This window comes from Emys orbicularis, chromosome 1 (assembly GCF_028017835.1).
Source record: "Emys orbicularis isolate rEmyOrb1 chromosome 1, rEmyOrb1.hap1, whole genome shotgun sequence".
Classification (NCBI taxonomy): domain Eukaryota; kingdom Metazoa; phylum Chordata; order Testudines; family Emydidae; genus Emys; species Emys orbicularis.
The window spans coordinates 205,210,242-205,232,543 of NC_088683.1; the positions used below are offsets into that span (position 1 = coordinate 205,210,242).

At 44.9% G+C, this 22,302-nt stretch overlaps 1 protein-coding gene across 1 annotated transcript in view; it reads right to left on the bottom strand.

The window, feature by feature from the left end:
• Positions 1 to 20,572, bottom strand: part of KCNJ6 (potassium inwardly rectifying channel subfamily J member 6) — a 65,082-nt gene extending 44,510 nt beyond the window's left edge. The window contains exon 1 of the mRNA XM_065409254.1: positions 19,660 to 20,572. Coding sequence (XP_065265326.1) covers positions 19,660 to 20,557 — 898 coding nt within the window. The 5' untranslated portion in view covers positions 20,558 to 20,572. The remainder of the gene's footprint in view (positions 1 to 19,659) is intronic.
• Positions 20,573 to 22,302: the final 1,730 nt, after the last annotated feature.

Genomic DNA, 22,302 nt, shown 5'->3' on the forward strand with positions numbered 1-22,302 from the left:
CTCAATAACTCTTATTTCCTTTTCTTAGCTAATAAACCTTTAGTTAGTTTACTATAGAATTGGCTACCAGCATTGTCTTTGGTGTAAGATCTAGAGTCCCAATTGATCTGGGGTAAGTGACTGTTCTCTTGGGACTGGGAGCAACCTGATGTGGTGTGATTTTAGTTTTAAGTGACCTTTTATCACAAAGTCCAGCTTTCTGGATGGCAAGGTAGACTGGAGAGTCTAAGCGGGCTGTCTGTGACTCCATGGTAAGACAGATACAGTAATCCAGGAGTTCACATTTGTCACTGGTGTGGTGAAATCTAATTATACACAGGGCCGGCTTTAGGGCGATTCAGCCGATTCCCTGGAATCGGGCCCCGCAACGTCCCGAAGGAGCTGCCGCCAAAGTCTCACCGCTGTCTTTGGCGGCAGCTCAATCGCTGCCATGGAGGAAGGTCCCTCCACCGAAGTGCCGCCGAAGGCACCAGCAGCCGATTGAGCTGCCGCCGAAGTCCCGGCACTGTCAGCGGCGGCAGCTCAATCGTTGCCGCTGTCTTCGGCGGCATTTTGGCGGAGGGTCCTTCCTCCGCGGCAGCAACTGAGCTGCCGCCGAAGACAGCGGCGGGACTTTGGCAGCAGCTCCTTCAAATCGGGCCCCGCGGTGCCTAAAGCCGGCCCTGATTATACACCAGCTTGGGGTGCTGCCTTGTTTTCCAACAATAGGCACTCACAGTTGTGAGCCTCTTCAGACAGCGTGACAGTAGCATGGTTATCCTTCGATGCAGTTTAATAAGATGGTATATCCGAAAAGAAATATTAAAACTGAAGACAACTGAGGACCAAAGGGAAAAGTAAAAGAACCTCATCTATCCACCGGAGCTGCCTTTGCCAGCAAGCTTTCTCAGAGACTTGCATAGCAGGGTATTTAAGTGTGTTTGACATCTGAACATCTATTGAACTCTATTGAATGAGCTAATTAATCTAAAAGATCAAGTTCATTTAAATAAAAACTCTGGGGGGTGTAATCCGGCCCCAATTGAAGTCAATAGGACCATGATTTCATCCCAGTTGTTCATAAGAGCCACATTCTCCAAAGGGAAAAACTTAAAGTAACAGAAAGCAAAAGATCAAAATGAGACTGAATGAACAAAACAATCATTTCCAAAATCAGCTGTTCCAATTCAGACTCTCCATTTTAATTGGTCAAAGATCAAAGACACAAGGATAATAAATGCATATACTAGTAGATAACTATAAAGGTCCTTGGAATTCAAAAGGGGCTTGATTCTTCAGCACTGCTTCTCAGGAGGACTCAGAACGGCTGTCTCTGATCTGCAGGCAAAAATGTTCACTGATTAACTTATTCCCAAGGAGTTAGGAGTGAAGAAGTCCTTGACCTGTGTGATGCACGTGTACGCTTTGGCACAGGTCATCCCTTCTGCTTTTGAAAGCGGAGATGACTGAGATCTAGCGAATCTCTTCTGAGGGACAGGGAAAGCAGCTCAGTGCCATCATCCTATCCTTCCCTGGCCCCTGCAGAAGTCCCTCTGTTGAAGTTCCATGGTGTGTTGAGATGGGGCTGGAGGTGAATCTGAAGATCCAAGATCTCTCTGGAACATCATCCTCAGTGGACCCCTTGGATTTCCGTTAAGAAATGGAAATGTTGCAGCTTAAATGAGATTAACTCCCGCTGGGTCCACTCAGTGTCTGATACTGAGCAGTGGTTAGAGAACCCAGCCAATGGTGGCATTGACCCATGATATCCAGGGTGAGGGAGCCAGCAGAGCCATGCAGAGGGCTCAGATACTTTTCTTGTATCTGTGGATGTGGAGCTGCCCAGTTTGTAACTCCCCAAAGCTCTTCCAGCTGAGGAGGGGTGGGGTCAGTTTCTTGAAACTGTGAAGTACTTTCAGTCCCCAGTGGCCCTTTCCCATGTGTTTCTCCATGAGAGAAGGTGATATAGCCCTTTGTTAGGTAACACTTTTAAACTGTGACAGTTAAAGGTAAATTGCAAACTGGAATTTTGGGTTCCCTAAACAGACTGTAGCGATGCACTGTGCGCCTGTGATGCCGCCATTAACATGAAGCATGATTATGGGCCTGGCCTAGTGACATGGAGACAGAAGCAAAATCAGCCAGAGAGACCCAGGTTTTAGAACAACTTTGTGATCCTCATTTACTCTGCTTGTGGGTATCATGTGGATCATGGAGGTGACCTATTTGGTCTCAGAGTGATAGGGCATAGAAGAGCAGACTGTTTGAGTTGCTCTGCTTCATGCTATGTGCTCTAAAGTGCCAGCCATGGAGCAGCATTGACAGCAGATTAGGGCCAGTGGAAAGCAGTCCTTGTTGCTTTTGTACAGGTTTTGAAATCCCAGTATTGTCTTAATTATGAGCTCAAATCTACCAATAAAGGTCTCTCGGCCAAATGAAACAAAAAGAGAAGCTCCTCTACTGAAAATATGTTGTTGCTAGGGCTGTCAATTAATCACGGTTAACTCATGCAATTAACTCAAAAAAATAAATCACAATTAAAAAAATTAATCAGGATTAATCACAGTTTTAATCACACTGTTAAACAACAATAGAATACCAATTGAAATGTAGTAAATATTTTTGGATGTTTTTCCACATTTTCAAATATAGTTCAATTACAACACAGAGTACAAAGTGTACAGTGCTCACTTTATATTATTTTTATTACACATATTTGCACTGTAAAAATGATAAAAGAAATGGTATTTTTCAATTCCCCTCATACAAGGACTGTAGAGCAATCTCTTTATCATGAAAGTGCAATTTACAACTGTAGATTTTTTTGTTACATAATTGCACTCAAAGAGAAAGCAATATAAAACTTTAGAGCCTACAAGTCCACTCAGTCCAACTTCTTGTTCAGCTAATCGCTCAGACAAACAAGTTTGTTTACAATTACGGGACATAATGCTGTCTGCTTCTTATTTATAATGTCACCTGAATGTGAGAACAGGACATGCTTCTATGCTGACGACGCTTGTTAAAAAAATAATGCGTTAATTAAATTTGTGACTGAACTCCTTGGGGGAGAATTGTATGTCTCCTGCTCTGTGTTTTACCCACATTCAGCCATATATTTCATGTTATAGCAGTTCGGATGATGACCCAGCACATGATGTTCATTTTAAGAACACTTTCACTGCAGATTTGACAAAACGCAAAGAAGGTACCAATGTGAGATTTCTAAAGATAGCTATAGCAATTGACCCAAAGTATAAGAATCTGAAGTGCCTTCCAAAATCTGAGCGGGACGAGGTGTGGAGCATGCTTTCAGAAGTCTTAAAAGAGCAACACTCTGATGTGGCAACTACAGAACCCAAATTACCAAAAAAGAAAATCAACCTTCTGCTGGTGGCATCTGACTCAGATGTTGAAAATGAACATGCGTCGGTCCACATTGCTTTGGATTGTTATCGAGTAGAACCTGTCATCATCATGGACGCATGTCCTCTGGAATGGTGGTTGAAGCATGAAGGGACATATGAATCTTTAGCGCATCTGGCACGTAAATATCTTGCGATGCCGGCTACAACATTGCCATGCGAATGCCCGTTCTCACTTTTAAGTGACATTGTCAACAAGAAACAGGCAGCATTATCTCCTGCAAATACAATCAAACTTGATTGTCTGAGCGATTAGTTGAACAAGAAGTAGGACTGAGTGGACTTGCAGGCTCTAAAGTTTTACATTGTTTTATTTTTGAGTGAAGTTATTGTTTGTATATAATTCTACAACTGTAAGTTCAACTTTTATGATAAAGAGATTGCACTACAGTACTTGTAATGGGGGAATTGAAATACTATTTCTTTGTTTTTTACAATGCAAATATTTGTAATAAAAAATAAATATAAAGTGAGCACTGTACACTTTGTATTCTGTGTTGTAATTGAAATAGATATATTTGAAAATGCAGGAAACATCCAAAAATATTTAAATAAATGGTATTCCTTTTTTGTTTAACAGCGTGATTAATTGTGATTAATTTTTTTAATCGCGTGATTAATTGTGATTAATTTTTTTAATTGCTTGAAAGCCTTAGTTGTTGCTTTGTTCTGAATATCATTAAATAACAGCCATGTGACAGACTGGCCATATCATGTAATATCCTGAACAAACCTTATGGAATTAAGACAAACTTTAATGAGCAACAAAGAGTCCTGTGGCACCTTATAGACTAACAGACGTATTGGAGCATGAGCTTTCGTGGGTGAACATGCGTCTGACGAAGTGGGTATTCACCCACGAAAGCTTATGCTCCAATACGTCTGTTAGTCTATAAGGTGCCACAGGACTCTTTGTTGCTTTTTACAGATCCAGACTAACACGGCTACCCCTCTGATACTTGAAACTTTATTGAATTAGGGTTAATACCTTTAGGGTGCATTGTATTAAAAATGCAGTTGTGTATGTGTTGTTGCATTGTATGTACCTTCTCTAGTAGGAAGGGAGGATGCTATCAGCCTTTGAAGCCACCCCCTGGGGAGATATGTGTATACTAGTGTTATGTAGGGCCAGGGAAGGTTAAACAATGACCTGTAGGCAACCCTTAAGGACATATCAAAAGGGTATTACAATGGCAAACAGGGCCATTTCTTGTAGATAGTTATCAAAGCCTTGTTAAATAAACTAGACTCTAACCCATTTGCTGGTATTTTTAGAGAATCAAAGAGTAAGTGCTAAATGTGTCTCTGTTTACTTGCCTAGAACTCTAACAATGTGATCTAATTAGCTTGTAGATTTAAAATTTTTATTAAGATGATGTTAAAAAAAAAATAGTGAACAGAGTTTGAGCATAGAAGTTTCTGGTTATCAGGGAATAACATACAGATTATTGGGGTGCAAAGTTTGTTTTAAGATCAGGTGGCATGAGGAATACATAGTCTGCAATATCCCTGATTGGGGGTAAAAGGTTGATGGGACAAAGTACAGACATTGAGATATGAGGGTATGAAGTTCATAGAGTGGTTGTGTTCGGGTGTGGAGTATAATGAGTGGATATGATGATGAGGATGGATTGACCCTCATTTGGTGAGATTTAATGTTTAGGGAGTTTATGGTTCCAGTTCATATGATCCAACGGAGAAGGTCACTTGGTCCCTTTCTCGTAGTGGGAGAATGATGTCACTCTGGCTCACGCCTCCTGGTACTGTCGGTGGCCGGTGATGTGCGCTATGTAGATGTCCCTGGACCATCGGATGGTGTCTGAGACCATGAGGCGCCGCATGAGACGTGCGTAGCGTTGACTGATCCCGCAGGTCCGCAGCACATGCTTGTTGCAGGGGTCCCAGGCTCCCAGGGCTCCGACAATCAGGGCATCCATCTGCACCTCATAGCCCTTCGCTCTCAGGGTGTCAGCCAGGGGGGCATACTTTTCCAGCTTACGAGCTCAGGCTTCGCAAAATGCCGGAGTCCTGTTCTCAAAGGAGACCGTGACGTCGACGAGGATGATCTTTTTCTGGGCCTCGTCGGTGACGACCACGTCAGGTCGTAGCTGGCTGTCGGTACCGGGGATGGTGCAGTTCACGGAGATCTCCCCCAGGCGTGGCGCGATGGCTTTCACCAGGCGGTTCTGGATGGTGTTGTGGTGCAGCTGCCAGGCTCTGGAGTGGGGTTTGCAGCTGCACAGGATGTGGGGCAGGGTCTCGTAGGGGTAGCCGCACTTCCTGCAAAGCTTGTCTCGGTTCCCATGGCGGATGGCTCCGTTGAGCGGGATGCAGTTGAGCCGGGCACGGTGGATGAACCGCCAGTCAGCAAAACGGGTGAAGCTGCCCCCGGCGAGGAAGTGGTTGCTGGCGTCCCACTTGCTGGTCAACTCAAAGGCTTTACCCTGGTCCGGTTTACGCTTCAGGGTTTCCACGTACAGCGAGCGGATGGCGGCCTTCAGAGTCCTCTCCAGCAAGCCCCTGGCCGTCAGGGTGACGATGGTGTTGTCGTCAGACCTGATCTGCGGCACCGGGACTCCCAGCTCCTGGCGCTCCTCGCACCACTCCCAGTGGCAGCCGATGCGCTTCCCCAGGCGACGCGTGGCATTGCGAGTGCGGGACCACAGTGAAGCGATGTCGCGCCCGTCCCGTCCGAATTCCCCATCCCGGGAGCCGCTCAGGAAGGTGGCGATGTCTTGGTTCGAGGGGGCTCTGCTGATCCGCTTCTCTGTCGCATCACGCAGGGCGTTCGCTGCAATGTTCCTCACCGTGGGGTCGGGACATGTCAGCAGGCGGAAGGCGTGGGTGATCACCGCGACATCGCACAGGTCACCCACGTGGGGGACATTGGCGCCGCCGTACCTGTGGGCGATGTAGACCAGCTCGTTGCTGGCTCTCTGGGGAAGGAACAGCCACTTCTTCACCAGCTTCCGGATGATCTTGTCTGCCTTGTTGAGGGGCACCTTCGCCACGGCGGATCCCCTTAGGGTGAACGAGATGCGTGGGATCAGGAAGGTGTTCAAGGGCATTTATCTTCTGCCACGGTGCCAGCAGGGAGGCATCAATCTTGGCGGTGTCCTGCAAGATCTCCTGGATGGTGTCCTCGGGTGTCTGCCGGACACGGAACCCTGTTGGCGTGCCCAGGTGCTGGTATGCCTGCCCCTCTGCCAGGGGGATGACGGGCTCACCCTGGATCTGGAACCCCGTTGTCTGCACCAAGTCCCTTTTGCTGCCGTCAATGTGCAGAGTTGCGCACTTCTTCGCATTGAAGTGGAGCCCCATCCAGTCAGTAGCTTGGCTGGTGGCATCTAGCATACCTTGGACGCTCTCTGGGTTGTCCGCGGTCAGGACCAGATCGTCCGCGTAGGCCAGAATGCTGAGTTTCTTGCCGTGCAGGTCGAAGCCGGTCGGGCCGCTGGACATGGCTCGGATGAGCAATTCCATGGCCAGGTTGAAGATGATGGGGCTAGGGGGATGTCATAACTATAAAGGGAAGGGTAACAGCTCTCCTGTGTACAGTACTATAAAACCCCTCCTGGCCAGAGACTCCAAAAGCCTTTTACCTGTAAAGGGTTAAGAAGCTCGGGTAACCTGGCTGACACCTGACCCAAAGGACCAATAAGGGGACAAGATACTTTCAAATCTTGGGGGGGGGAAAGGCTTTTGTTTGTGCTCTTTGTTTAAGGGGTTGTTCGCTCTTGGGACTGAGAGGGACCAGACATCAATCCAGGTTCTCCCCATCTTTCTAAACAAGTCTCTCATATTTCAAACTTGTAAGTAAAAAGCCAGTCAAGGCGTCTTAGTTTTACTTTGTTTTCTCAACTTGTAAATGTACCTTTTACTAGAGTGTTTATCTTTGTTTGCTATACTTTGAACCTGGGCTAGAGGGGGGTCCTCTGAGCTCTTTAAGTCTGATTACCCTGTAAAGTTATTTTCCATACTGATTTTACAGAGATGATTTTTACCTTTTTCTTTAATTAAAAGCCTTCTTTTTAAGAACCTGATTGATTTTTCCTTGTTTTTAGATCCAAGGGAGTTGGATCTGTATTCACCAGAAGTTGGTGAAAGGAAGGAGGGGGGAAGGGTCAATTTCTCCTTGTTTTAAGATCCAAGGGGTTTGGATCTGTATTCACCAGGAGTTGGTGAAAGGAAGGAGAGGGGAAGGGTCAATTTCTCCTTGTTTTAATATCCAAGGGATTTGGATCTGTATTCACCAGGGAATTGGTGAAAGGTTTCTCAAAGCTTCCCAGGGAAGGGAATGGTGGCAGCGGACCAGAACTAAGCTGGTAGTTAAGCTTAGAAGTCCTCATGCAGGCCCCCACACTTGTACCCTAAAGTTCAAAGTGGGGATACAGCCTTGACAGGGGGCATCCTTGTTTCACGCCGCGGCGGATGGGGATGGCGTCCGTCTCTCCGTCCGTGGCACGGATGGTGGTGGTACAGTCCTTGTAGAGGTCCCGGAGGATCTGGATGAAGGTTTCTGGCATCCCGAACTCTCCCAGGGTGGCAAAGATGTGGTGGTGGGGTATGGCCCCAAAGGCGTTGGTCAGGTCAAGCCATGCTACTGTGCACTGCCTCTTGGACCTCCTGGCCTTCTGGATGGCCGTCTGAAGGAGGAAGTTGTGCTCGTAGCATCCCTCGCAGGACATGAAACCCTTCTGCACTGAGCTGACGGTGCCCCCGCACACTGACCAGTCTGTGATCCTTGCCGCAAGGCAGCTGGCATACAGCTTGTAGATGGTGGAGCAGAGGGAGATGGGCCTCCAGTTGCCGGGGTCGTCTCGTTCGCCTTTTTTGTGGATGAGCACAGTCATGGACTTTTTCCAGGAGCGGGGAACGCGATGGAACTGCTTGCATTTGTTGAAGATGGCAGCGAGCACCAAGCAGCCGGGGTCTCGCTTCTTCAGCAGGGGGTAGCGGATGCCATCTTTTCCAGGGGCGGTGTTTTTGGTCCTCGACAGCCTCGCCTGCACCTCCTGCGGGGAAAAATCTCGCTCCAAGTCCTCCGTGAGGTCGATCCGGGGTAGCGGGGAAAGGCACTCTGGGCGTCGCAAGTTGGTCTGGGCCTCGTGATCAAACGCGTCCTTGAAGTAGGAGTAGAGCCTCTCGGGCTGGATGGCACAGTAGGAGGAGGTCCTGTCGAGGATCTCCCTCATGGCTTTCGTCCGGTTCATCCTGTATAGTTTCTGAATACGGGATGCAGCCACCGGATCGTAGCGGCGGCCAACGTCCCCTCTCCTGCCTTCTCTGGCGGTGTTGTTACAGCTCGGCGCAGGGAATCTGCGAGTGGCCCATGCGGCTTCCTGGGGTTCCCTCCTTCTGGTCGCAATTTCCGCAGACAGTTCTGCAGTCAGTCTGTCCATCAGGGTGTCGAAGTTCTCAAAGTCCTCAGCCTTTGCCAGCTCCTCCATCCAGGCGGATTGCCACGGCGTGGCGACCCTCGCTCGTGGCTGTCGCTCCTCCTGCTGCGTTGTCTCTGCAGATTCAGGTGCTGTGGGGACGGTCTGCGGCCTTGTTGTCCCTCGGACTGTGGAGCGGTGTTCAGGTGGCTCTCGAGGTGGGGGTCCTGGTGTGGTGGGGAGGGCAGCTCTCGGTGTCTCCGAGGCAGCACTGGATCTTCCGGGAGGGAGTGGGGTTCTGGAAGCACCAGTGCTGGGCTTTGTCGGGGCGCGGTCGTGTTTGGAAGCGCTGGGGATGGTTCTGGTTCTTCTGCGGGAGGCATCCGGCTGGTGGGTCCTCGGTGGGGCATGGGGTTTTTGGCGGTCAGAGGCTCTTTGGGTAACCTTGGAGGAGGTGTTGGGTCTCCCGGGGGCGGGGTCTGGCTGTGGGATCTGGGGGCTACGGGAGGCTCCTCCGTTGGCTGGATCTCGCCGTGCAGCCTGGGGGACGATGCTAGTTGTTCCTACGGCAGGGCGGCATGAGGTTACCTGTGGGGGAGCGCTGCAGCGTCTCGTGTCCGTGTTGTGCTGGATGTTTTTTATGAGGTCGCTGAGGCATCTGGTGAGGTTGTTGACCTGGGAGGTGGCGGTGGTCCCCCTCACAGCAGGGTCCAGCGTGGGGATTCTGGAGACGGGACTGGTCCTTTTGGTGGCATCGTCAGTCCTCGAGGCGGGGGTTACGCTTCCCTCAGTTGGCGGTTGGTCCCCCCTTATCTGCTGTGACTCTGGGGACGCTGGCTGGGGTGCTGAAGTCAGATCATCGGTGGGGCTCAGGGTTGGAACCCGGAGGATGTCAGTGGGATTCACCTTCGCGATCGTGGGGGGTCCCCTGCACGCGGCTTGATGAAACTTACATTTCTTTTGGGTCTCGAAGGGGAGATCGCAGCGGCTACACCGGAAAGCAATCCGTTTGTTGTAGGTCTTACGAACGTGTTTGCTGAGGGCCGCGAGGGTCTGGACTCCATGGACGGGGAGACAGAAGGGGCAGAGGAGGAGACCTGTAGGGAGCGGGTACTGGAGGTAGATGCGGTCTTCTTCCCTTGCCTCACCCTCCGTGGGGTGGATCTCTGTTGTGCCTGCAGACTCGCCAGGTGATTCCTCTGGGTCTGGTAGAGAAGCTTGTGGAGGTGAAGTCGCTCTTGGGGGGGTGCTGGATTCACTGGCCATGATGTCTCTTTGCCCGGAAGGACAGCGTGCGGCATCGAGATCTTGGGCTCTGAAGTGCATTCCCCTTCGAGCGGCCCTTCTCCGGACAGCCGGGTGGTAAGTAGTTTTGGGGTCTGGGGTTGAGGAGGTGGTTCCTTCTGGATCATCCCTCTCTGGAGCAACGGGGCAGCGATCAGCATCCTGGTCCTGGGTCGTCCGGGGGGCTCCTCCGGTGACGTCCTTCCCGGCGGGGCGGCGATCAGCATCCTGGTCCTGGGTCATCCGGGGGGCTCCTCCAGTGACGTCCTTCCTGGCGGGGCGGCGATCAGCATCCTGGTCCTGGGTTGTCCGGGGGGCTCCTCCGGTGGTGTCCTTCCTGGCGGGGCGGCGATCAGCATCCTGGTCCCGGGTAATCGGGGGGCTCCTCCGGTGGCATCCTTCCCAGCGGGGCGGTGCTCAGCATCCTGGTCCTGGGTTGTCAGGGGGGCTCTTCTGGTGGCAACCTTCTCTGAAGCATCAGGGCAGTGCTCAGCATCCTGGTCCTGGGAAGCGGGCAGGGTTCTCTGGGGGTCCTCCTCCTGAAGAGCTGTTAAGATATTCTTGCTCCTGGATGTGAAGTCCCGAAGAGCTGTCCTTCTGGAGCCAGGTCTCCCTGCAGAGATATCCACGGGGGCTTTCTTCAGTCAGCTCCTAATGCTTTTGTTCTTGCAGGTAGTCCGGGTCTTCCGTGAGGCACCAAGGGTGGTCTTCAGGATAGGTTTTTGCTGAGCTTTCTGGAAAGCAGGAACAGCAGCAGCCAATGACAGTGTAGCTGAAGCTGAAAAAGAGTTTTCTTCCAAAATAGGAGGAGTGGAGTATATCTTCAAAGCAGCATCAATTTTTTCAAAAACGGCTGCAGGAGATTCCATCTTCTGGACGGTTGTTTGCAGTTGTCCATCAGAAGAAATTAAACTGATAAGAACAGACACTACACTTTGATCTTAGCTCCAAGGAGATGCTAAATCCTGTTTCTATCTTATAATACTTCATTATTGTATTCTGTTGACTGGGAGATCAAAAGTGGATATTATCATTTAGATGGCATGGGTGGCGTAATATTGTTGTCCTAGTCTCTCCTCAAAGCTTGAACTATAGCTATTGTCTGAGAAAGAACTCATTGAACAGAGATCACAAACTGTTGGCTCCCTTTCATCAAAGTCCACGTGGTGGAGTTGCTTGTCATCGCCCAGCCTGCTTCAACTATAAAGGAAGCCTCAGGGCTGATCCTTTTCATCTCACGTCTGCTTAAATTTTAATAGGGAAGGTCTAAGCCATAGGACCGAGGTCTCCAGGCAGTTGCCTAGATTATCCTGGAACTCTCATGGAAAAACTCTAACAGACTCTACACCTGAAATGCCTATTGGACTATAACTTATCGAATTGATTCCAGAGAGACTTTTACAAGCCAGAAGCTATAACATCACTGCTATGATCCTGATCTATGAACATTGAAAGTCATTTGTATGTATATTGATCCTGTAACCATTTATATCTCTCTTCTTTCTTTTTCCTTTTATTTATAAAGCTTAAATTTAGTTATCAAGGACTGGCATGTATTTGGGTAAGATCTGAAATATTCATTGACCTGTGGAGTAATGTGTCTGATCCTTTGGGATTGGAAGAACTTGGTTTATGGTGAATAGGGTTTTTAATAACCTCTTACTATACATGATCAGTTGTCCAGATGGAAACCAAAGGCTGGGCTGTCTAAAGGGGGCTATGGTTTTGGCTTCTTGTTAACCACATGGTAAGGCAGTTTTGATACTGGTTGCTGAATCTAATTATAGTGTAATCTGCCAGTTTGGGGAATATCTGCTCCATTTCTCACAGCCTGCCCTGACTGTGGCATTCTCAGTGGGTCCACCCAGGCACAACGGTCACTAGTTCAAACTGGATTCTCCAGAGGCCAAGATACAAAGAAAAGACTTTTGGATAAAAGCCTGGATTTTAAGATGACTCATGTCCTTCCTAATCCAGCAAATGGACAGGACCCCTGGTCCACGGAGGGCTGCTGTCCTTAGGGGAGGATTGGAAGGACTGGGCTTACTAAGGCCTCATAAAACAAAGTGATTGTTCTGAGCTGAAGCTCTGATGAACTTGTAAGCACAAAGAACCCCATAGCCTGGACTGATGCCAGGTAAACTCATTAGCCTGCATGTACATTCTTTTATTGTTTCTAACATTTTCTTTGTAATGCTTTTTACCTTAAGAATAAAGTATGCTTGCCTAGAAATAGCTGTGTGGGTAACTTGTATCTATAGCAATCACTCTGCTATCAGTCTCTGAGGAGAAAGCAAGTGGGTCTGTTTAGGGCAGGCAGACTGTCTTTGCTGGGAAATACCAGTGAAGGGTGGGAACTGTGCAGCCTGGACATATCCTGGTCTGAAGAGAGTGAGACGTGGGTCTCCACCCAAGAGAGGCAACAGCTGGGGAGCTAGAAGCCTGAGAGTGGTTGCCCTGACTGGACCACTGAGAGGACATACAGGTGTAGTTGCCTGAACTGTGACAATCCAATCTACTATAAAGAAAGTACTAGCTCATTTGAAGTAGAAAGTTGGTTTTCCGCAAAGCTAGTCTGCAGAAGTCTAGTTCTTCTGCCTGGCTGTCTTTGACACATGAGTAGCTGTTTAAGTCTGAACATTATAATTGCACTGATAGCTTGATGAGAGCCTTCCATGGATTGCTGGATTACTGGGGGAGAGGAGTTGTTGCTCTAGCTGCAGTTGTTAGAATTGGGTGGCTAACTGGTGAGACAGGTGTTTCCAATGAAAGAAATGGATAATCGCCCAGAATTGAACAAGAGAAGGGAAAATGTTTGAATAGTACAAATAATATTTAGAGGATGCAGCTATTAAACAAAATGCAGTTCCTGCTTTACTCCAGTGAGGGTAATTTAGACTTACTCCGCAAAATTTTGGCTGATATTTTCATAACCAGAGTCTAAGTTTCATATGAACCTTTTGTCTTCTTTTCTAGCCATTTTGGATGTTACTTTGATTAGAAAACTTTGGTTACTCTGGTAGTGTGTTCATTTAAGTATCCATTTAAATCTAATAGTCTCCAAACCAAACAGACTAGTTCTTTCCACCTGCTAAGGAAGCTCCTTAAAAGAAACATCACTTGAAATGAGAATGACTGTGGACCTTGCAGCATTCAGAATACAATGCAACTCCTCCTATCCCCCAAACACAGGCTGACCCACTCCACCACACACCAGCATTCCTCATTCTCTGTATTTAATAATTGCCCCAAACAAACAAAAATGCCAGCAAGGAAAGTTAAAGATACTGTTGTCATTTGTACTCTTGGCAGGGGCTCAGCTACTATAGTGAAGGGGGTATAAGGGTGATAGAACACAAACACCAGGCGAGACTATAAAAATGATAGCTTAGAATTGAAACGGAAGAAATACCAAAGACTGTACATCTTTTGTATTCCATCCCTTCCTGAGAGGCTGGTGAGCCAACCCAGAATTGAAACTAGTTCAGTCCTAATTCTATTTGGAATGTATTTCAAGCAAATAAACTTTGGTCACACCATGGGGGCACTACAGTATAATCTATTTCCACCTATTTCCATAATCTATTTCTATTTCCTTTGGAGAGGCTTGGCTGTAAGCAATTCTGATTCCTTTCCCCTCTGTCACCTCCATCCCCTTAAGAAGTAATTTAAGAACATAAACATCGCTTCTTTGAAGAGCAATAGGAAAATTTGGCCCCAAACCTGTAAACCACGCAAGGCTTATTTGAAAAGAGAAGAGTCTGAGAGATGCTGTGAGGGCTAGAATTGCTAATATCCATATCAAACGGAGGCATTTGTTAGGATAGGGCAATCATAAGGGGGGAAGTATGGCAACCGATTAGTGTGGAAGCAAAAAGACAATAAATCATTCAATCAACAGGGCTGTAGTTAAGAGCAGACACAGCTTTCTACCATGTGTGCTTAGCCAATAGCCTCATTTGCTATATAAAGAACATTTTATGTGCACATTTGACTGCTTTTCACACACATTTTCTATAGCTAGTGAGCATGTTTGTTTATGTATCTATAAACTCTTCTGCAAATATTGGTCTCAAGCTGTCCATGTGTCAGAAATATAAATGAGTTCTATTACAAATATATTTGTATCATTCTCCATATGAACCCAAAGATGTTTATATAACTTTGCCATGCAATTTCCTGTGTTGCCTTTTATTTTTAACACACAAAAAATGTTTATAATAGCTACTGTCTCACTTTTCATTTTCACAAGGGGGGAATTGCCATTGTGTTTTCTAGTGCCCCCCTCCGCCCCGCCCCCGTGGTCACATAATAATGCATGTAGGTTATTAGTGTTGGTGCCCATGTTTTGTGTCTCACTAAATAGTTGCCTTCTCCAGAAGGCAAAGGGTTTAAACCTTCAAAAGCATTTTTGGGGCTTGTAAAAAGAAGAACAGCCACAGTAAAGTTTTAAAACTTTGTTTAAATATAATCCCTGTCCCCACCAACCCAGTTAAGCAGCCTAGTATTACCTTTTAGACATGCTCCTCTAGCAGATAGATTTGAGGCTCTTTGGATCTAAAAAATCTACCCAAGTCCTACGTGGAAAACAGACGCTCCAAATAGGAGTTCTGGTTCATATTCAGTCACAGAAAAATGTTCATAGTGTTAAAAAAAAAAAGTCTCTAATTCTTCTGTAAAATAATATACAATCAATGGTGACATTTTAATATAAACCAGAATTATGACCTGTTGGCTAATATTAATCAGTGATAACCCAAATTGTCTGCATCATGCAAGTTGTGTTCCTACCAGATGGCTTGTCTATGCCAGAGACAGGAAGGAAAATAGAAAAACAGGAAGGAATGTAATGTTCCCATGTGCCTTAAAGGAGAGCTCCACTTCCCCCTTCAAAGTGGAGCTCTCCTTTAAGGCACATGGGAACATTACATTCTGCTTCCCAGGACTGTACAAACATGGGCCAGATCCTCCGTAGTGGAGTAGCCACAGTGTACCATGCCACCAGTGTAATCTGGGATCCTAAAAGTGGCTTAACTGGCGCAGGAAGGATCACCTCCCTAATCTTGTAGTGATATGGAATTGACATAGGCACTCTTATGCCTCACCCATCCCCACTTGCTCTCAGCACTGGAGTGAAAAATAGAACATGACCTGTGCAAAGAGGGTATGGCTTGGATGTCACTCAAGTATGCCAGTTCTTGGGTGAATGTGTGGCTCCCTGTAACTGCTGCAGCTCATCACAAGTTAAAGCAAGTCTCAGACTGCTTCAAAAAGGCACAAAGGGACCAGCACTACATAGCACTGCATCAGGAGAGTGCAGAGTTGAACTTTAAACTAGCTTTGCACACCATTCCCCTGGATAGGGCTCCATCCAGGGATCCGGCCTGTACTCTCAACTGCAGTATTTGTGCCTGGCTAGAATGGGACATCTTAGGCATTTCTGAATACCCTTCTGGGCATGGTAGATTATATTGAGCATTTCTTTTTTAGTCTGAGCATATTTCTGTTGTGTTTTACTCAGTGCTTGGAAACACATGCCAACGAGTGACACTTTTGCAGAAAGATAGTGCTCCATATCATGTGCATTTGTATTGATTGAGATTTTAGGGTATTTGTTAATTTCAAAATACCAAGGTTCCTGTAAAATATTTGTTTTAAACTCCCCAAAGCATTTCTGTTGCTAGTCGTCCCACTGCCATTCTGTCCTGTCCTCTATCTGCATTTCGAGTGGAACACTTAATTATGACAAACTAGGGATGAATTTGCTTAGATATGCTGACATACTCGTGAATCTCTGAAAGGCCTCCTTGTTTTGGGATCTGTTTGTACAATTGCCATCTTTCTACGCTCTGATCAAAATCTTTTGTTACTCAGGCTGTGTCATGTGTAACTAATCTCATTCTCCCTGATCAGCATTTTTCCTGTTGGTTTTTTCTCTCTCGCTGCAGACTATAACAGTCTCTCATTGTGGTGTGCTTCATTTTGCCTCAAATCAGCAGATAATGAACAGTCATATCCTTCAAGTATAAATTCTGAAAGATCTGGGATTCTCTAAGACCCAGTATGGCCGTTCTTATGTAATACTTTGGTACTGAGACACAGCAGGAGACAAGTCACTTTAACATAGATCTACTAAAAGGGAAATGGAAACTGCAGAGCTTTGCACTTTCTGTACTTTGCATCCAAAACTGAACACACTTTTGCATTATGAAATCTGACATGGTCTTCTCAGCTGGTCTCCTGAGGCAGTGCTGCTGTTTGGTGCCTGTATTCAAATCCTTTGGTTCTATACGAATCCTTAACTAGTTTGGTTTTACTACAATGACTATACTAGTATCAGAGGGGTAGCCGTGTTAGTCTGGATCTGTAAAAGCAGCAAAGAGTCCTGTGGCACCTTATAGACTAACAGACGTATTGTAGCATGAGCTTTCGTGGGTGAATACTCACTTCTTCGGATGCATGTCATGCTTTGCTGCAATGACAATACTGTTAATCTAGGCCTTAAAAGTTAGGTCAACATACTTGTGGTGCTCAGTAGGAATGTGATGTGTAGACATGGCCTTAGTCAGTGGTATTTGTATTTGCTCAATAACATCTAATTTTACCACCTGCTTGAGTTCGGCTTTTACTTTCTGTCAGTCTAGTGTGATTTTGCTTGATGCATATATTTTTGACAGCACAAGGGGATCCATATCAATAGGATGTATTAAAGGATCCCAGTCCATTTATCAAGTCATCAAATTATTTAAGAATACCTTTTTGCATCCTGCTCAGTAGACAAGTTATACATTCATTTGATCATCTACATTTACAGACTCATCTTCAGCTCAAGCATCTATGGATCATTCTGTTTCATCATTTCAAATTCTACCAAGAAGTATTTGTTCTTCTCTATACATGCCTGTGTGGCATTGCCACATGGGCTCATTTTATTCCTATTAAATGAAACAAGTTTTGTTTGCAGTTTGAACATTCATCAGTCACTAATCGTTTTGTGTGAGCTTGCTGTGATTACATTGCATTTAGCCCCACTATCTATTTTGAGATTTGCTTTCTGTTCATTTATTTCCAGTCTCACAGACCAGTTTGCTGTAGGACCTTGCTTTGTAAATGTATTAAGAGACACAACAAATAATTCTTTGTGTTGTCATTATCAGAGATTTGAGCTCCAGTTGTTTATCCATAATGGATTTTATTTTTATATTTCCTTGCAATATGTGCTGAGCAACATAAGTGAATGAAGCCGTTACTAGCAGGGGCCCTCAGGGTTCAGTTCTTGGTCCAATACTATTCAATATTTTTATCAGTGATATAGATGATGAGATGAAATCTTTTGCTGGTTAAATTTGCAGGTGACATGAAGATTGATGGAGTAGTAAATAAGGAGGAGGACAGGTTACTGTTACATAGTGATCTGAATTGCCTGCTTAAATGATCACAATCCTACAAAATGTGTTTCAATACAGATGAATGCAAGGTAATACATATGGGAAGAAAGAAATCAGTCTATGCCTACAGGACGGGAGACTGTCTTGGAAAGCAGAGACTCAGAAAAGGACTTTGGGGGTGTCATTGTAGAACAGGGGTCGGCAACCTTTCAGAAGTGGTGTGCCAAGTCTTCATTTATTCATTCTAATTTAAGTTTTCACGTGCCAGTAACACATTTTAACATTTTTAGAAGGTCTCTCTCTATAAGTCTATATTATATAACTAAACTATTGTTGTATGTAAAGTAAATAAGGTTTTTAAAATGTTTAAGAAGCTTCATTTAAAATTAAATTCAAATGCAGAGCCTCCGGGACCGGTGGCCAGGACCCGGGCAGTGTGAGTGCCACTGAAAATCAGCTCGCGTGCCGCCTTTGGCATGCATGCCATAGGTTGCCTACCCCTGTTGTAGAACAAACTCAACATAAGCCTTCCATGCTATGCTGTGACTAAAAGGGCTAATGCAATCCTTGGATGAAGAAAAAAGAAAATATCAAGTAGAAGTAGGCAAGTGATCTTGCCTCTGTGTGCAGTACACAGCACTGATGAGACTGCTACTAGAGTACTGTGTCCAGTTCCAGAATACAGTGCCACACTCCAAGAAGGATGTGGAAATACTTGAGAGAGTTCAAAGGAGGTCCACAAAAATGACCCAGCAGCTGGAAAACAAGTCTTTTGATGAGAGGCTTAAGGAGCTCGGTCTATTCAGTTTGTGACAGAGAAGGTTGAGAGGTGACTTGATCACTGCGCATGGTTATTATTTACACATGCAACAGATATCTGACAGTGAGGGGCTTTTCAGTCTTTCAGACAAAGGCATAACAAGATCCAGTGGCTGTAAACTGAATTTAGATTAATTCAACCTTGAAATAAGATGGAATTTCTAGCAGTGAGAGTAATTAAACATTGGAATAGCTTACCAGGGGAGGTGGTGGACTCTCAGTCTCTTGGGGTCTTTAAAACAAGTTTAGATATCTTCCTAAAATATATGCCTTTATCCAGTTTCTGGTAACAATTCCATGGCCTGTGTATACAGGATGATGATAGTGGCCCCTTTTGGCCTTAGAGTCTTTAAATCGATGAATCTATTGCTTTTATTGAATATGTGACACTGCTCCCCTCATCCTGTATGCCTTTCCATTGTTTATATGCCATGTTGTTGTAGCCATGTTGGTTCCAGGATATTAGAGAGACAAGGTGGGTGAGGTAATAACTTTTATTGGACTAACTTCTGTGGGTGAGAGAGACAAGCTTTCAAGCTACACGGAGCTCTTCTTCAGGTCTGGGAAAGGTACTAAAAATGTCTCGGCTAAATACAAGATTGAACAGATAGGTGTATACAGCTAAAGCTAAACTATTTTAAGGCTTCTGTACACTGCCAGAATGGTATAAAGGGGCCTTAGGGTAAATGAGAATCAAGTCCTTGATATTTTGAATCTAAAGTAAAACCAGTCTAAAAGTTAAAACAAAACAAATGTTAAAAAATAAAGTGTTAAGTTGAACATATTATCATTTCATATTCGATGCAAACATCTTTTGGGAATTCCATGGTAGAAGTTTGCACATACCAGGCAGTTCTTTTTGCATTACCCATGAATAATTGGGAACAGCAGGTTCTACGGTATTTGCACATTATGTCTAATCAGGGATTCAGATTAGATTTTTACAAAGCATTGTAAAGCAGTTTATCACACTAGGTTCTACAGGCTTGATTTACGCTTGTGATAGAATGATAAATAATGGGATGACATGCTCTGGAAAATTTAGACAGTAATAAATGTTATATCATTTTCAAACCAGATCAGAAACAAATGTAATTTCATTGGGCAGGGTTGAGCACACAATTAAACAGAGCATGCTTTTAATTTTAAACCCAACCACACTGCTGATGCCTTTTGCAAATGTAATGTCTGCTTCCATTGTTGAAGTAATTCTTTTAAAGTGAGGTGAAAACAAAGGTTTTCTGTGGCACAAGAGGCACCAAATGGAGTATAACGACCAGTCCAATTCAGATTTACTGTATTTTCCCTGCTGAATATAGTTTGTATCTGAAATCAATTTATTTAAAATTAAAATGTATACTTTACACAAAGTATAAGAAACATTACCTGTTGCCTCCACCATGCCTTCTAGAATTACAACAATTTCTAGTTCCTCTTTGGGCAATTGGTCTTTGGAAATCTCCCAGAAAGGACTCTGCTGGTTAATTTCATGGCTGATGATCAGTGGTGAAACCAAAAAGAGACGATCATCCCCTGTGTAATAACCTACGTTGATATCTGTCTGGTTGAGTGGTATAAATTCCCCCTCCTTTGTCTGTTTAGATTTGATCAACTTGGCTCGTATTGATGCCTCCACAATGTGTGAATTCCTAAGGTCCCCTACTCGGAACATCAGGCACAGCTTCCCATCCCGCATGGAAATGACTGCGTTGGTAGAAAAGACCAGGGTTTCTGCCCTCTTCTTGGGCTGGGATATTTTCACAAACATGCAACCAACCATGAAAGCATTGACAATAGAACCTAAAACAGACTGAACTAAAAGCAGAATAATTCCCTCGGGACATTTGTCCGTGATGACCCGATAACCATACCCGATGGTGGTTTCTGTCTCTATTGAGAATAAAAAGGCCGAGACAAACCCATTGAGGTTACTGACACATGGGGTCCATGTACTGTCTCCTATATGTTCCATATCACCTCGGATGTAAGCAATTAGCCACCAGATCATTCCAAAGAAGAGCCACGTCACAGTGTAAACCATGACAAAAATCAAAAGGTTGAACCTCCATTTGAGGTCGACTAAGGTAGTGAAGATATCACTCAGATAACGATAAGTCTCTCTCACGTTCCCATGGTGTACGTTGCATTTCCCATCTTTCCTAACATACCTCTGAATTTTTCTCTTGGTACATACTTTGCTTATGTGTTTTGGAAGATCCTCTCTAGCTTGTTTGGGCAACTTTGGCTGCTGAATCGTGACAGGGCTCTCCACGTCCTGCTCCATTGAGTCTTCTTCAAGTACGCTAGCTGCCATTAAAAAAAAGACGTTAATATTTATGTGTATACAGACAATTGAATAAACACACAACTTCCTTCTGTATTAGCAGTAGGAAACAAGAATTAATTCATTACCTAATAGAAATAACTTTGAAAGGAAACTTTTTCTTATGTCATGGGCTTCCTATCTATTATTTCAGAGATTTGATCCTGTCTGCACCAGTGGTTAAATTCTGCAACACATATTCAAACAAATGTTCTACCCCCTTTTAAAATGTAATACTACATTTGTACTGCTTATAAGCCAAGAATGCTCTTCTGGGAGATTATATAAATGAAGAAACAGATCTGCTTTGGGGCTTAAGTCACCAATATGAGCAATTGTTAGACTATTTTTTTTTTAACATTGATGCCATTACTAAGGGGAAAAGAATTAAATACATGTAAGTGGTTTTAAAAAACACTTTATTTTCAAAGGAGCCAATTCTGCTCTCATTGACCTCAATAGAAGAAAGATTGGGCCTTAGCATAATATACACCAACAGCAATTCTAACCAATTTCTATACAAAATAGATGTGTTTATACTTAGCCTGGGCAGTCTATGTCCTCCTCTCACTAATGTAAAACACACAGTACTTCAGAAGTTGGTGCCATGGTAGTTCACTTGGGTGAGCACCCAAGAATGAGGCTATTAATCGTGGTGCACCTTCCTTTCTATGGATGTGAGCCCCTAGCCACCCGGGTATCTGAGTGCCTCCCAAATATTTAACAACAGTAACAATCTCTTTCTTTCTCCCCACTTCCTTCCCACCCTTTTGAGAGAAATAGCTTGATTAGTTTATAGGGTTTTTGTTTGTGTGAGAGAATGTGTGGGTGTTGTGTGTGAAAAACTTACTGAGGGAAAGCTAAGTCAAATACATGAGTTTTGCACTTCATTCAGAGCACTGGGAGACCTGTGGTTATTCTTATCTCTTGTAGGAATGTGTTTCTTGCTCCTGTGTGAGTTACAGCTCCTGCTTTCCCAAACCTCACCCTATTGGCTGAGTTTTGTTGTTCCAATAGAATGTAGTGGTCATGGTTGTGGAGGGAGAAGCAGTCTCTCAAGCAGCTAGGAGCAATGCCTTAGAAGGCTTTGAATATCAAAACAGAGGCCTTGAACCATGAGAGCTGCTCTAGTTCAAAAGGAATTATTTGGGGGCTTGGAAATCTGTGAATCTGTGAACTAGGCTCTCTATTCAGCGTGGACAGTGCAGACTGCAGAACACTTAGGTGATTTGTTTTTAGCAACCTATGTTGCTAAGCAGATGGTTTGCTGAGTTTTGAATCACTTGGAGCTTTCTGGGGTGTGTGTGGCTTCATCCCTCTGGAGCAGAGTCAAAGGCTCTCTGTAAAATTCTAGGTGAAGGTAAAATACACATGAAAAGAAGGTGTTGTAAAACTTCAACTGTCTCTCCACCCCATCTTGCTGTCAGCCATGCCCCTGTCTACCCAATAGCCACGAAGGTTAGCAATAGCATTGAAACCTGCTAGCATTTTTGTGTGTTCATGTTATGGACTCCAATGACTTCTGTGTCATTTTCTAATCTTGTTACTATTTCTTTAAAAGAATTTTATTCCAGCTGATTTCAGGGGCAGCATTTACAGCAATGTTCCAACCAGTCAGTTCTGGATGAACTTATCGCAAGTGGTGACAGTGCTGCCTTCTTGGATTACCACTAATAGAGTATAATGAAATAAACACACAAAAAGCA